This window comes from Zingiber officinale, chromosome 1A, assembly GCF_018446385.1.
Source record: "Zingiber officinale cultivar Zhangliang chromosome 1A, Zo_v1.1, whole genome shotgun sequence".
NCBI classification, from domain to species: Eukaryota; Viridiplantae; Streptophyta; class Magnoliopsida; order Zingiberales; family Zingiberaceae; genus Zingiber; species Zingiber officinale.
The window spans coordinates 23,551,805-23,567,692 of NC_055987.1; the positions used below are offsets into that span (position 1 = coordinate 23,551,805).

Consider the following 15,888-nt stretch of genomic DNA (forward strand, 5'->3'; position numbering starts at 1 on the left):
TGCCATGTAGAAATGGCAACATTAATTGACTGTGCCATGTGAGACGATAATTCTTTTAATTCCCGAGATATGAAATCAAGCATGCTGTATCGGTAAAGTAACTATTTATTGACCGGAATTAATTAGTTCTTTATCAGACAGCACAAACCTACTAAACCAAATTTGCCATAATTACGCCATGTGCACCCACCAAACGCCAGGAACCAACCATGCCAAGAAGCATGGTTTGATTCCACTCTACCGAACTCTTACGGCAGTAGTTAGAAGCAGAGGAGGACGACGGAGGCGGAGACCACGAAGCCGTAGGTGCACACGAGGAATCCGAAGTGCAAGGCCCAGCTGCGTCTGAACTTTCCCAGGTAGCTCTCCGGTGCTTCCTGATAGTGGACTTCCAAGTCTCCGGTTCGCACCGGCGGCGGTTCTGCTCCGGTCACCGCGGCTGACGTGAATCGCATCCTCAAGAGCTTGAGGCGGTCGGTGGCGAGTGCGAGGGTGAGCTTGTGGCAGCGGCGCTGGTACTTAAATCCGTTGACGCAGCGCAGGGTCTGGGCGACGGCCACGTAGTAGGCTAGGTGGGCGAGTGAGAGGAGTCCGATTGGGACCCATGAGTGCCGGCACCGGAGGCGGGCCGGCGGCGCCACCATCTGTGCCGTCAGCACCACCGCTAGGAAGAGGAAGAAGAGCTGGAAGAGGCGCCACAACTCCTTCTTCTGCGCGTCTATCTCCCGCTTCTTCTCCATTATCTTCTCCAGATGGAGCTGCACGATGCTGTTCAACGTCTGGATCGCCGATTCCCTCGTCACCGCCATAGTTAGTTTACCGATCTGCTACCAGACTTGGACTCTCTCACCCTGCCAGCTCCACTGGGTTGTATTAAAGATTCATATGACCAATTTTAAAATTTATAACGGACGATTCGTCTCGTGTTACAGAGTCCATCTTTGTCGTAACGCTGCTACAAACTACGAGTAGAATCATGGCATCCGCTAGATGAAGATCCACTGGCTTACAATTTTCATACGAATAAATTTCGTACGTCAAATAATTAAAATTTGTGGACCGCAATGTAAAGTGTGACCACTTGCGCACCACTCGCGATCTTTTCAGTTCGCTGGTCGCGAGCCCATACCTGCGTCGTCTTCTTCGTCTGTCTGTAGGGCGTCAGAGAGGTGCTGCGAGATGGGTGTAACCAAAGAAGAGGTAGAGGCCACCTTGAACTCCAGCCTCAAGCCTTCTCATCTCGTAAGCATTGATCCGAAAAAGCTTCTTAATTTTTTTTTTCTCTTATTTTCTCGCGGATTTTTACGAACCCTAACGATCTTCTTTGCATCTTGTTATCATCAGTCGGTGATCGATACATCGGGAGGGTAAGCATCTCTGTATCGTCCTTTTGATTATTATTTTTCTCCTTTTCTTTATTGTGAAATGTTGGTGGTGATGAACGGGAAGGTGCGGTGCGAGCTTTGAGGTGGAGATCGTTTCGGAGCAGTTCGAGGGGAAGCGCCTGCTGGAGAGGCACCGCCTGGTGAACTCAGCGCTGGCGGAGCAGATGAAGCAGATTCATGCCCTCTCTATCAAGAAGGCCCTCACCCCGGCCCAGTGGAACCCTAGCCCTGCCCCAACCGAGTAAAAGTAGGAAAAACAATACCAATGGAACCGTAGAATAATTGCAGGTATGTGAGGATTTATCTCTCAAAAACCCATACCCATGCAGCCATGCTTATATGTAACTTGCTAGTATACCTTTGATGCATTTTGAAGTATCGCGATGGTGATTTTCACTGTTGGTTTCTTTCTAATTGCTGCTTGTGTGCTAAGAAATGAGGGAGGAAACATAATCAAAGTTATTTCTCCGTGACAATTTGTGGTTCTGTTCACAGTAGTCAATCTTAACAAATTATTCTGCTGTTTCTCTATTGGAATGCTCTGATCCTATGAAGCTAAACCAGAAAATTCCCTCTCTGTTTGTTCTGATGGATTTGTTTTTTTTGGAAGTGAAAATAAATTTGACAGTTCACTTGCGTTCCAAATTCACAAACATGAGGTGCCCCATTTTACAAAATTAATTCCTCGAACTGCAGTGCAACATAGACTAAGATTACTGACAACCTGAAGCTTTGCTTTTGTGAAACATATAGTTGTCGGGAAATTGTATGGTAAAGTATGTTCAGATAGAAACTTCTTTCTGCCAGTTTCTTCATGATACTTCTCATCCTTTATGTTTCTTCATCTGTTTTCTTTTGCATATAACAAGGTTAATAGACAAAATACTAGTTTTATTTGTTTGTTGAGCTAGCATATATTTTAAAGAAAACATTTTGAATGTTGTGCTCTCTATTGATCACTAAAAGGGATTGTAGCAGCTAATTCTATCCATCTTGCTTGCTTGATATTGAGGTCTATCAAATTGAACTTATTTGGAGTAAATTTCGTTTTTGATGAGATCTTTCCATGCTATGATAGACAGATAGGTGATAGTTGACAAACAATGATTTATTATTTGCTTTAACACAACATTGATGTTGTCATATGCTTTTGATTAGGAGAAATTGAGTCAAGTGAACTCTCTTTTAAGAAATATATGCAGAGTTAACTCTCGCAGTCAGATTATGCTTTTTTGGGTGCGTTTAGGAGTTAGACTATGGTTTTTTTATATATATATATATGCCATAATCTGCTGATAACGCTTCAAACAATCTCATTCAACTTTGCTTTTGTGCTCATCGAATTTGGTGGCGTACGGATATTACACTTTTTTACTACTGTTGTAGTACATAGAGTCGGTTTTACGATCTTCTTTGAAGAGTTAAATCAGAAAATTACAGTTCATCACTGTAAGAGAAGATATTTCGATAATTTATCAAACAGGGTACTTAAAATTTTAAATTTACTAAAAAAAATGTTTGTTATTTTACTATTTACTAAAGGGTGTATTTTTTCAAATGCAGTTTCTATTTTATCCTCATGACAATTTGATTTTTTCTATCGTTTTTTTTTTCTACTATTTTTCTCTTTTTTTTTAACGGCATGCATAACATATGAATCATATTACATAGATTTAGTCAATTTTTTAAAAATATTTTAATACATTTGAAGAAGTCAAAATAAATAATGGATAGTATATTTGAACTCCTTATAATCTGTCCATTGGAATTGAAATGAGTGTAATCGAAGCTTTCTAGGTCTATCAATGAGTTTCGGTCAAAATCTATTGATGGACCTAGAGAGTTCCGGAAATCTTAGAAATTTATAAGAATTGAAATGAGTACAATAAGAGTTTTCTAGGTCCATCAGTGGGTTTTGATCGAAATTCACTGATGGACTAATAGAGTTCTGATTATACTCATTTCAATTCCAGTGAATTTTTGAGATTGCAATGAGTTCAAATATGCTATCCATTATTTATTTTGACTTCTTTAAATGTATTAAAATATTATTAAAAAATTGACTAAATTTATGTAATGTTATTTATATGTTATGCATGCTGGTAAAAAAGAGAAGAGAGAAAAATGGTAGAGAAAAGAAAAACGGTAGAAAAAAATCAGATTATCAAGAGGGTAAAACAAAAATTGTATTTGATAAAGTGCTCCCTTTGATAAATAGTAAAGTAATATAAGTCTTTTAGTAAATTTAAAATTTTAGGTGCATTGTTTGATAAATTATCAAAAATATTTTTCTCAGTTTTATCAAAAATCTAATTCCTTACCTATTATAGGTACATCCTTTGTCCATGTCTCCTTATCCTTTTGTCAATCGGACAGGTTAAATTATATCTTAAGAATATCGTGTGAATTATGAGAATGTCATATCCGTTCGATTGACAAGAGACATGGGGACATGAAATTCTTGAGACAGAGCATCTGATTTGCACCCAACCAGGGGTTATTTTTTTTACTACGAACTTACATTATTGTATGTTTGTGAAGCGGTAACTATCACCCGAACTCGTGCCTTGCATGCCACTACGTTACTGAATTGTCATATCTGGCTGGGTTCTCTAAATTCTTGTACCGCCTCCAATCTAGGCACTTAGTCTCATGATGTCAGCTGTTCATTGACTGTTTTTCTATTTTTTGGATGTTCAAACTTTGAAAATTAAAAAATATATATTGAATCGTCGTGCCTAAAAGGTCACACGGATCTAAACTGGCCGGGACGCCCTCTAAGCAAGCTGGGCCGGCTCTGCTTGACCGTTCAGGGTTTTATCGGTGATGGGTGCTGAACCCACTTGACACTACATGACGTTCTGTCCGTAGCATGACACAAAGTGTGCCGAGTAGTTTGTACGATGGTTTGTGGAGTATTATCTTTTTTTTCTTCTTCTCTTCTGTTATCCTTTACTTTTCTTCATCCTATTAAATTACTTTTAAAATCGTAAAAATAAAAGATTAGGCATCCTTGTTTTGGCTTTTATTTGTTTTTTTTTTAAATTAGTGTTTTTTTGAAAGTTTGTTATTAGTTTGTCTCAGTAGGTCAGCCCCGACACGGCATGGAACGTTCCCAGGCTTGTTGTTGCCTGAGCTTGGGGTATTATAGTCCTGTGACTTACTGGACATTATGAATTGTGTCTTGCCTTGCTTGACGCTATTCAATCAAAAACAAACTGAGTCATTTTGTGGCTTAATTGATATGGACCGTTTTGAATCTGTGTTTTGATTCATCAAAATTTTAGAAAAAAAGATAACAAGGTAGGAAAAACTTATATATATATATATATATATAGTGAGAAAAACAAAATACCCGTGATCCTCGGCTGATAGAAAAACAGCAGATTGAAGACCAGCTGGATCATGAAAAACAAAATAAAACACCCAATGCCCCCATCTACTAATAGAATTAGTGAAGCAATCATACATAGAATAATTGATCCCGAGCAAAAACGAGTTCTAGACTAGTTAACCCAATAATCAGAAAACAAACAACTCAGAGCCAGAAGCTCAGTGAATAAACCTCCATGACGGCAGAGAACATACTGAATGCAGATTATAAGACATTAAGAGTTCCTTGCTTGACACACTGCTAACAAAATGATAAATCCTTTGAGATAATCCGGCCGGAAAGAAACCTTGCTGCTACTGTCGATACCAACCCTCGCCACTGGGCGTTTTGTGTAATGCTGCAAAAGAGATTGAGCTAAAATTGAGCAACATCACTATCGACATTATCAAAACAACTGAAGTATAAATTTTATCACAGCCATGAGCCCAATCTAAAGCTGACAAAATTTATAAAATCATGTGATAAAAAGCGATTCGCGCACTCTCAAATTTAATCCAACAAAATTTGTAAAATCATGTCACTATTCAAGTTGGATTTTCATAATTTCATTCAATTGAATCATTTCATTACCCAGTCGGATTCTAGAACCATGAATAGAATAAAACTTATCTGGCATGCAACATCCACACTATCTTAAATAAATTTCCAACATCGTCTATTGTTTAGTCACATATTCTTCAATGAAATCACTAATTTAACGAATAGTGAAAGTTTCTGTTTAATGTTGTACTTAATATATTTATTCCTTCGGTGTTAATGAAATGGTTTATAATAAAAAAAATCTAAAATTTCTTCTTTTTTTTTTTTTGAAAAAATTAATGGGTCTGATGGAACTGGATTTCAAGATTTTCAAATATAAAATAATCTCAATTCGAGTAAATTTATATTGGCTAAAACAAAACTTTAATAAAGCACCCCTCTCTCACGGGCTCAGGCGTCTAGATATATCCCGGCATTTCAATATTAAACTCAGTTTTTTTTTCTTTTTTAATTTTCACTGAGGTGCCTTAGTACACGTAGAGTTTTTTTTATATGTTAATTAGATTTTATCTTTATAATTTAAGGGTTGGATTATAATATTCAAATTAAAAAAAAATTAAAATGGAAAAAATTGTAGGTACTTACAGAATATAGTATATAATATTTAGAATATAGTATATAATATTTAGGGTGCTATTTTTTTTTTTTAAGCTTTGGGTTTAGGATTTAAGATTTAGATTTTAAGGTTTAGTGTTTAGGATATACTATTTAGGGTGTATAATTTTTTTTAGGATGTAGGATTTTGAATTTAGGGTATAATATTTAGGATGGAAGGATTTTAAGAATTTAGAATTTTTTAAAAATAAAAAAAAAGTTACGCTAAACTAAAACTTGAGGCGCCTGAATCAAATCTAGACGCCTTGAGCACTTGTTGGCATAGGCACGGACGAACAATATATATATATATATATATATATACACACACACACACACAATTTTAATACTTTGCACACCCTTACGTGAGCGACCAAAGGTGACATCCGACTTGGCCATCTGACGCGACCAGAATCTTTTTTTTTTAATCTCTCTTTCCTCGCGCGAGCTTATTTTTTCTCTTTCTCTTCCTTTGCTTGCCTCTCTTCCCTAAAAATAAAGCCCTAAACCCTTTTCGTCTCTCTTTCGCTCCTCTCTTCCCTCAATTCTAACCCTATTCATAGGTCATCTTATTCAACTCTCAGCTCATGACAAGTGAGGTAGGGTTTTCGTCGAAACTATACTGGTCATCTTCCTCTCCTTATTTTGCTCGTGTTTCAGAATGGTGCAAGGTGTTGCAAAGGCGTATGTTGAGTATTTATCTTTTATCTATCATAGTTTCTATGAACCAATTGTTTAAAATCCACCACGAGATGACTTTGGTGCTTGATTTCAGAGAACATGATGGTTCTAGTTTTCACCAATGCTTATATTAGTGTTGATTTTCAAAACCAGCACAAACATTGGTGCTAATTTTCACCAACATTTGTGATTATTTTTAAAAACCCATTGATTACTATATTGGTGTTGGTTTAAAAAAATGAGCACATTGGTGCCAATTTTTTTAAAATTGGTACCAATGTGGTGTTGTTTCTGAAAACTAACACCATCCAATTTTAAAAAACAGAAAAGTTAGACCAACGTGTTTTAGTGTCTATCTAAAAAATCAACATCACAATGATACTATAATATGAAAACTAGTACTACCCTAACATATTGATAAAATATAAAAGTCAGAAGTTATATTGTTATGTCAATGTCAAAATGTTAGAACTATTATTTATGCATATGTACATTTATTTATTTATGTTAATAATGTATATTTTGAATAATTCCAGTCATCAATTGATGTTGACTATAAATTCCAAAGGATCAGTATTTTAGGTCACTTTAATGACTTTTTTATTCGTCCAACAATGAAAGGATAGGATCATGGGTCTGTTCATTTACATGATCCACACATAATGATCGTTAAACAATCCCCTTTTGTTATTTTTTTTGGGCATACAAGATATTCACCAAATTTGTGGTCTATTGATGAATATATTTCAAAGTTGGGATTCAGCATCTCAAACCTTTATATTTTCAGGTAATTTTTTAGTTTTAAAAGTTAGAAGCACATAATAGAAAACTAATCATTATAAATTTTTAGATGTTCCAGTTGCTTTCACTAGAAAAAATGTATTTCTATTACTTGGTATTTCATAGAGAGGTGCTTTCGTTTCTATGAACTCAACTAATACATCGGGTGACCTCTTTCTTGCCCACTTCTCTAATAAAAAAGAACCTACTAGATCAATAATTGAGGAGTTGCTTAAACTCTATTCTCATAGAGTTGAAGTAGATAATGATATTTTAGTATTTTATAAATTATATATTTTTTATATATTTGTTTGTGTTATTTTCTTCTAGTACATATAAGGTTCCATTAGGTCTTGTGGATATTGTAAATGATTTTGAAAATCTAGGTAGATTTAATTGGGTTAAAGTAATTCATCAATTTATTGTTCTCCAATTATCTACCATTGAGGATCTTTTTTTAACCAAGTCGGACATATCAAACGATCAATTTAGTTCCATATCTAAAGGAGGGGTTGCTAGTCTTTTAGTTGTAAGTTTTTTTTAATGGTAAACATGATTTTTTATATGGACATTATTATGTAAGTAAAATTATGAAGTAGACATCATTTTTAGAACTTGTCCCAATCCAGAAACCATATAATAGGGAAGGTCAACGAATAAATAAGTGGAGGTCTACTCCTTCACATATTAGTAAGGTGAGAGTTTTGTCGGACCAAATCTCACATGAAGAGGTAAATATCGAAGACTATCACCTAACTTTTATTTGTAATTTTTAAATAATTATTTCTAATTTGATAGGTTATTAGTGAACCGGTCTCTATCCCTTTTGAAAATACATTGGTAGAAAATCTCTCTTACATTGATCATACTCCACATTCATTAGAGACAACACCGGTACATGATAAAGAAGCCAGATGCCCAAGTGATAGTGAATGTCCTAATTGTATTCTTTATCAGTGTAAGGGAATAGGTTGTTAAACACGCAAAAACGAAGCGGAAAAACCTATTTCCTCCAGAAGATCCATGTGAAGGGAAACATAATCTTATACTAAGTTAGATCTAAAGACATGATAGAGTTATACCTTTGAAGCGTGCTCACAATCTCCCGACAGCTCGGATCACAGTACGATCACGCGTTCGCGCCTCTACGGTATCCACACGAACAAGCTTTTCCTTCGTTTGTCTCACAAACTCAACAAGATGGAGAAGGAAACACACAAGGTTGTGCTAGCAACCTCAAATGTATGTTTCAGCCAAGCTAGGGAAGGAGGAAGAAGAAGATGCAAAGAGACCTTTCACCTTATCAAGTGATGAAAATCTTATGAAAAATATCATCCAAATGATATTTATAGCCATCCCATGGAATACCAAGAGTCTCCACCCTTTCATCTTCTAATCCAATGACTCAAAATCAACCATTCAATCGAATGGTTAAATTTTGACCATTCAACTTCCTTGGTGAACTCAAGCTCACCCAATGAGTCTAACCCATTGATTCCCATGCAATTCGACTCAATCCAACAATTGGATCTATTTGAGTCTAACTCAATGAGTCTAATTCGGATTACACTTAATCCAATGAGTGGGTTCATTTGAGTCTAACTCAATGATTAATCCAAAAAACCTAATCATCTCATGATTGGTTCTTATGGCTAATTACTAACAATCAGAACCGAATCAAGGAGCTAACAATGAAGAACATGTAGCTAAATGAAAGGGTGAAAGAATGACTTGGAAAAATATAAAAGTAGGGCATCTTAGCTGAATCAAGTGACCCTGTAGTGGATCCTCATCTTGAACCAGTTGCTTCTAGAACAAGGACTAGGAGAGGATATGATTGAAGTCGCTATGATTACAGAGATATTCCTATTGATAGTCCTATGTGGTCCAAGCTTTTACCTCAGAAGAAGAGAAGCAAGATAAAAATTTGTAACCTTTCTGAGGGCGTCATAGGACATGGAGGTGTTCTTGATTGGAGAAAAGAAAACATTAATATGTATGATACTCAAGAAGAGGGAGAGATTATTTTAATTCTTGAAGGAAATTCTAAAGAAGATGCCAAGAAAGAGGTTGAAAGAATTACCAAACTTAACAAAATGAGATTGTAAGTCATTGTAGTAAGTCTGTATTTACAAATCAATTAGTTTGAGTAGTTTGATTTTAATCACTAATTATAATTTTTTTTGTTTATGGTAGTATGTCAAAAAACAATTTAAAACTCCCAAGAAGAAAAAACAAGATGAAGATGTGACGTACTTGTTAAATATATTGGAAAAATTAAACTATGGTAGTTTCAACCCTCATTATATAGTTAATATAATTTTGTTACAAGTTTAAAAATTCACCGGTTCTAATATTTATTTACCTTATTGAAAGTAATTAGTTTTCTTTTTAGGTCTACTATAGAACTTATTTGGGAGGAAACACCCTTTTATTTAACTATGACTTCTTTATTATCGAATGAAAATACTAATATTTTTCAAGAGGGGAGTTAATTGATCTCTATTGTTTTATTCTATTTAGGGGGGGTCTCCTCATCTAGTCGGTCATACAACAACTCTATATATTTTTTAACTAGTTTCACTGTAAGAAATTGCTTTTTTTTTTTATCATTTTTATTCCCTCAAACGCTCAGAACCGGGTCTCTTTATGGTGCAATCTCGGACCGGGTATAAGTTTTTCGAGGGAATGCCTTCTTCCAACAAGGGTTATGAGTCTCGATTTTTTTTTATGTCCAATTGCCTGAGTCTGGGTCTTGGCCTATTGAGTGGTGTTACACTCTTCCAACTCCCTCCGAGCTGCGTGATCACCAGCATCAGCCAGACTGCCTCACAGCTTCTGAGAAACTGGAGGGAGTGCAGCTTCGGCTTTTCTTGCTATTGCTAGAGAGTGTGCTATACACTTTCGGGCTTAGCCCTATCCGGACGTCTTTGGGCACTCCTTTTGGTAAGATCCAATGTCTCCCCTTCTAGGTCTTTGCTAACTAAGGTATATTCTTTTTGTTTTGTAGAAGCTGCTATATTTCGCGCTTATGCCCTCGACTCTTTTAAGTTGCCAAGCGAGATTCTGAATAAGTGAGGCCAAGAGATTTTGGCGGGCCAGGAGGTTCCTCCGGCCTCTCAGGCTAGTGCCTCAGCGGAGGCTTCCTCACAACAATCTAAGGACCCCAAGACCCTCGGAATCGAATCGCTCCCCACTAAGGCAACTGTGGGTGAGAGGACTCCCTCACCGCCTCCAGAGTAGCATTTGCGCCTTCAGCGCAAAAGGAAATGCATGACTTCGGCAGTCCAATCTTCACCACAGAGGATACTTGAGTCCCGGGCTTCCTCCAAACACAAAACCCCCGCCTCGGTGACCCCTCCCACGACAACAGAGGCGGTGACCTCTTCTCCTTTTCTCGTCCTCGTTCCGGAGAAGACCAACTCCCAAGCGGGAGACCAGCCCGGGGCTTCCACACCTTCTGCTCCTACTTCAGCACCTGCTTCTTCTTCCCGCCCTAAGGAGTACCTCAAAAGCAGGTATGCCTTCACCTCCTCCTTCCAACTGCCGTCTCTACAAGTGCTAGGCCCCATTCCTTCTGCCAGCGCCTCTCCCCATTGTGGTCAGGTGCAACTCCATGGGGCCCTAGCTGACTCATGGAAAACTACTGCCGACCAAATTTTGGAAGGCCCGCAACTGGAGTTGGCTGACTTGTTCTCGCAACGGTTAGTATCGGTGAGTTTTCTCTGTTTCTTTTTCATATCCTTGAGGTAATGCTAATCCTCCCCTGCTTTTGACATACCTGTGTCATTGGCCTAAGCATATCATAGTACGTGGCTGGTCTGCAGCGAAAGAACGAGTCTCTTAGGGCTCGCCTTCGGGAATTGGAATCTCCCACGACCACCAATCGGGTTTGTGATATGACCACTCCTGATAACCCGATGTAATCCTATCTTCAGACTATTAAGGAGAAGGCCCAAGTCACGAGGGGTATGACTCAGGTGGAATCAGGGAAAGTACAGACCTTGTAGAACTCTAAAGACGAGCGAATCCAAACTTAAGTCTAAGGGACTGAGGCGTGCCAAGATCGTGGCCGATCTAGAAGAGAAGGAAGCTGAGGTGACCACCCTCTCTTCGTGGCTGCAGGAGCTTCAAGAGGCCCACACTATTCTGGAGAGAGATCTGGCGACCAAAAAGGTAGATCTATCTGCAAGCGTTGATTGGGAAGTTTCTTTTTAGAAGCAGTGGGAGGTAGCCAAGGCTACCCTCAAGTCTCTTCAAACGAACCTCTCGAAGGCCCGGGACAAGGCCGCCACTGTACATCAAGAGATAGCTATGGTTCGAGTTGATGCAGACAAGGCCAAGGGCAAGCTGACGAACTATCAAGCCAGCGAGGCTGCTCGCCTACAAGCTTACAAGGCCACCTTCCTAGCTTCCAAAGAATTTGGAGTTAAGATAGACAGTCTCATTGATCGGATGGTGTGCTATGGTGGTGTATAGTCCCTGCTGCAGCTCTGTGAGAAAGGTTACCTCTGGTTAACCCCTCCTGACGACTTCTTGGACCGCGCTCGCCTTCTCCGAGAGCTTCTTGATGAAACTTTTCCCTCTTTTGATGATTAGTCTGTGCTTATCTTGTACCCTATTATTCCAAGGATGTAAGACTTTTTCTCCTTCTGTAACTTTGATTTGAAAATTATGAGAGGTATGTGTCTGGGTGGACTATCCTTGTGTAATGTATTGTTCACTTAGTACGTTCACCAATAATCCACGCTACTTTCCACTTGATATGTTCAAGTAACATGTTAAGTTTATCCCACTCGCGGGTATTTAATTAACTTAACATCTATGTAGACGTCAAGCCATGCTACCGAGCAGGTCCCTTTATCTGACTAGGCGTCTATCCTGACCGGCTAATTCAATGTCCCGATCGAGTTTATTGATGTGGCTACCTGATCAATCACTTTGCCTGACCAGCCTACTCCAGGGCTCCCGACCCGCGTGATCTTGCTACTCACCTAGTCATGAGCCACGATACTCCAGAATCTACTTACAAGACCAAGGGGGAGCTATTGTAGCATCACCTACTCCCGAAACCACAACTCACTACAACAAAAACTGCAAATGACAACACCCCTACGACAACGGTTTTAAGAGAAACCGTTGCGTATTTGCTCAAAGACAACGGTTTTTGCCAAAACCGTTGTCTTTGAATTCCCCATTAAATATAAAAGACAACGGTTTTGACAAAACTGTTGTCATTGAGCGATTTTTTTTAAAACGACAACACTTTTTACAACGGTTTTATAAACTGTTGTCTTTATCCGCATTTTTAGCGACTACGACTATAATTTTGAAAAAACCGTCGTAATTGAATTTGGTCATTTTCCCCCTCGTTGTTTTCCTTTCCCTCACTGTTTTCTTTTCGGCGCCATGTTTTTCCTTTCATGCTCTTGAACCTAGCCATTTTACCTTCTCCTTCTTCGCGATGGAATCAATGAACTGGTGGGAGGCGGCTCCGGCCTCCGCTCCCTCCCTCCCTTCTCCCTCCACGACCCCAACACTGTCCATCGCTCCACGCGCCTTTTTGTAACAGAAACTTCTCGATATCTCTCAAATCCCTTCCCCCTCCGCGTTTTTTGTCACATTCCCATTCCCACAGCCATGACCATCTCCCCCTCTCCCAGCCTCCATCATTTTTCTTTCGCTGTCCTCTCGTCGTGCTTCGAAAGATGGCCGATCTGACCGCATGGAAGCGATTTCAGACTCGCTCGGCCTCGCCTTTCCTGAACAGTCCGCATATGAGTGGGATAATGAGATAGAACGTAATCCGTTGGATTGAAACTACGAACGGCGATGTACGCTCCCACATAACGATCAGATGAACCCGCAACTTTGCTTCCTTAACAAGAATTCCTCGTGTAATTACCCTTCTGTGCCTATAAATCACCTGTCACTGCAGTCATTTGCTTTTATCTTCTCATCACTTCTTCTCGCTGTCGTTTGTTGGATCTTGATCTCGATGGCGAACCCGAGCGAGGCTTCCTCTTCTGATCCGTGAGTCTCCACTGCCTTCTTCATTTGATTTTCGTTTTTTGGCTTCGTGATTTCTATCTGGGTTGTTAAGATTTTGTTTTTTGTTTTGTTTTTTATGTTGGTTCTAATTGGATGGATGGTGGAAATTGATGCAGAAAGGGGAAGAAGGATTACAGCACGGCGATCCTCGAGAAGAAGAAGGTGCCGAACCGTTTGATTGTGGATGAAGCTACAAATGACGACAATTCGGTTGTTTCGATGCATCCCGACACGATGGAGAAGCTGCAGCTGTTTCGTGGCGATACCATACTCTTGAAGGTTCCAAGATGGTTTCCTTTTGTTTCCTCTTAACTGTATCCGGATGCAGCTAGTCCAGCAGTAGGGTTTTAGATGAACTAGAAAATTAGGGTTTTTTTAGGATCTTAAGGATTTGTGATAGTTTGGGGTTTTGTGGGTGATTGTGCTTCTTCGGATTATGCCTTTTCTAACATTACATGAATTCTAATTATGCTCGACTTCTGACATCTATTAGGCGAACTTTGAATGTATAATGATTTTACATTTCTAAGTGACTGTCAATGTCCAGAATTAGGCTGGACTTCAGTTGGAAAAAATCTGGTCTTCCTAAGCTGACAAATTTCACACTATTTGTTTTCTTCAGGGGAAGAAAAGAAGGGATACAATCTGTATTGCTCTAGCTGATGGTACATGCGATGAACCAAAGATCAGGATGAACAAGGTTGTCAGATCAAATCTCAGGGTTCCTTTCGCTTAGCCTCCATCGTTTTGTTGCTTTGCCTTATTCAGGTTTTAGCTACTATGCCTTCCTTTTTTTCCTTTCAATTTGTCTTCTCCAAGTGCATCTGATATCTGTTTTCATGATCAAAAAATCTCTTCATCATGGTTTCCTCATCTCATACTTCAACCTAGCCCTTGGGTTGAATAAGTTTGGGCTAAGAGAAAAAGAAATAATTGTACCAATGATATTATTAATTTCTATACCTCATTTCTCTCCATCACACTGATAAGTGATTGTTTTTATTCATAAAGGCTCCTATTTTTGACATGTTATTTGGCTTGCCTCTTTTTTTATTTCATCAACATGATTTTGTTTACATAAGTGTAGGACGAAAGGTGTTACCCTCATATATGTATTTAATTGTGGATACTTAATATTATTTGCAATAATGAGTCCATCAATGTATGACATGATTGATTGTCTTCTAGGGTATGTCAGTTGCACTGTCACTGGAATCAAAGTCCAATATTGTGGCCTATGGTATAGTTGTTCATGCCAATGGGGATGGAAAATTACTTCATGGTGTCCCGTTACCCATGAATTGCATGCGCGTCTCGATTGATGAGGTTGTGGAGAATTCAGCAAGGTTGCCCTTTCCCATTCCAAATGAATGTGACACCATTGGTGGTGCTATAGGCACCCATGTTGCTTGGCCTGCACGTTGGGTAGTGATGAAAAATGAGGTAAATTTCTGACTCATTCGGCCACCACACTGTGAGTACAAATTTAATTCTTCATTGGGAATTTTTGAGGACTCGTTTCAGCAACCACAAATTCTGGTTTTTTTTTTTCATTTGCTTGGCATAGTTGTTTAGCTAGATTTTTCCAACCAAACCTTCTTAGATTTTGATTGAAGGTTGTACGTATTTGTTGGATAAAATTTAGTAATACAAGATATATAAGAGCTAGCACACACATGTAATCTGTACATTGAGGATACATGCATGAACAAGAACATTGATGGTAATTGAAACCCAATTAAAGGGTTGTTCAGAAAGATGCTGAACATAAGTGATAGAACTTTCCACTAACATGTTTATATTTGCAATTTGTAGAAGCCTCAAAGGAAGAAAAGTATTGCAAAAAGAAGTAATCCTGTCTTGCCATCAAATGTGTCACGGTCATTACATTTATTGTACTGTTATTCTATACGTGTTTTGGACAGCCCTGAAAAAATTATATCAATTGTTTTTTATCATGATTTCTTTGACCATGAGTACGAACTGCTAGTGAACATTGAAGACATCACACCTTTTTATGAGTTGGAGCCAATATCTGCTAATTGTCTGGTTGCTTACATGTGGTAAGTTTTCGCATCACTCATTTTTTTTCATTTTATTTGTATTAACATACTAACATTTTTTTGCTTGAATGGAAGGTTTCTCTTCAAAAAGCTGAAAAAAGAAAACAAGGTTGATAAGTTCAGATTTGTGGATCCACAAACACTTCCAGTAATGCCATATGTATCTAAACTTGACAAAAATGAAACGATGGTTGAACACTTTGTTTGTGACTCCATGACTTATTGATTTTGATTCCTTATTGCCAATAATTTGTTTGTTCACAGCTAGCTATCTCCTTTGCTTAATCCTTCATTCTTGCATTTCTACCATGAGCAGAATTAGCTGACATTTCTCTTATTTATTGCCTCTCTTTGTGGTCCAAAATTAATAATGGCTGGGTTGTGTGAGTAGCTTATTTAG

General features: G+C 38.3%; 2 protein-coding genes across 2 annotated transcripts; one reads left to right on the forward strand and one right to left on the reverse strand.

Moving 5' to 3' along the window:
• Positions 1-86: 86 nt before the first annotated feature.
• Positions 87-935, reverse strand: LOC122020841. The gene has a single exon (XM_042578872.1). The coding sequence runs from the start codon at positions 807-809 to the stop codon at positions 261-263; it is 549 nt and encodes a 182-aa protein (XP_042434806.1). The 5' UTR covers positions 810-935; the 3' UTR covers positions 87-260.
• A 148-nt stretch (positions 936-1,083) lies between these two features.
• On the forward strand, positions 1,084-1,916 carry LOC122020852 (protein BOLA2-like). Its single transcript, XM_042578883.1, has 3 exons — positions 1,084-1,242; positions 1,345-1,367; positions 1,450-1,916. Exons 1-3 carry the CDS (start codon positions 1,180-1,182, stop codon positions 1,628-1,630), a joined length of 267 nt encoding a protein of 88 aa, XP_042434817.1. The 5' UTR covers positions 1,084-1,179; the 3' UTR covers positions 1,631-1,916.
• Positions 1,917-15,888: the final 13,972 nt, after the last annotated feature.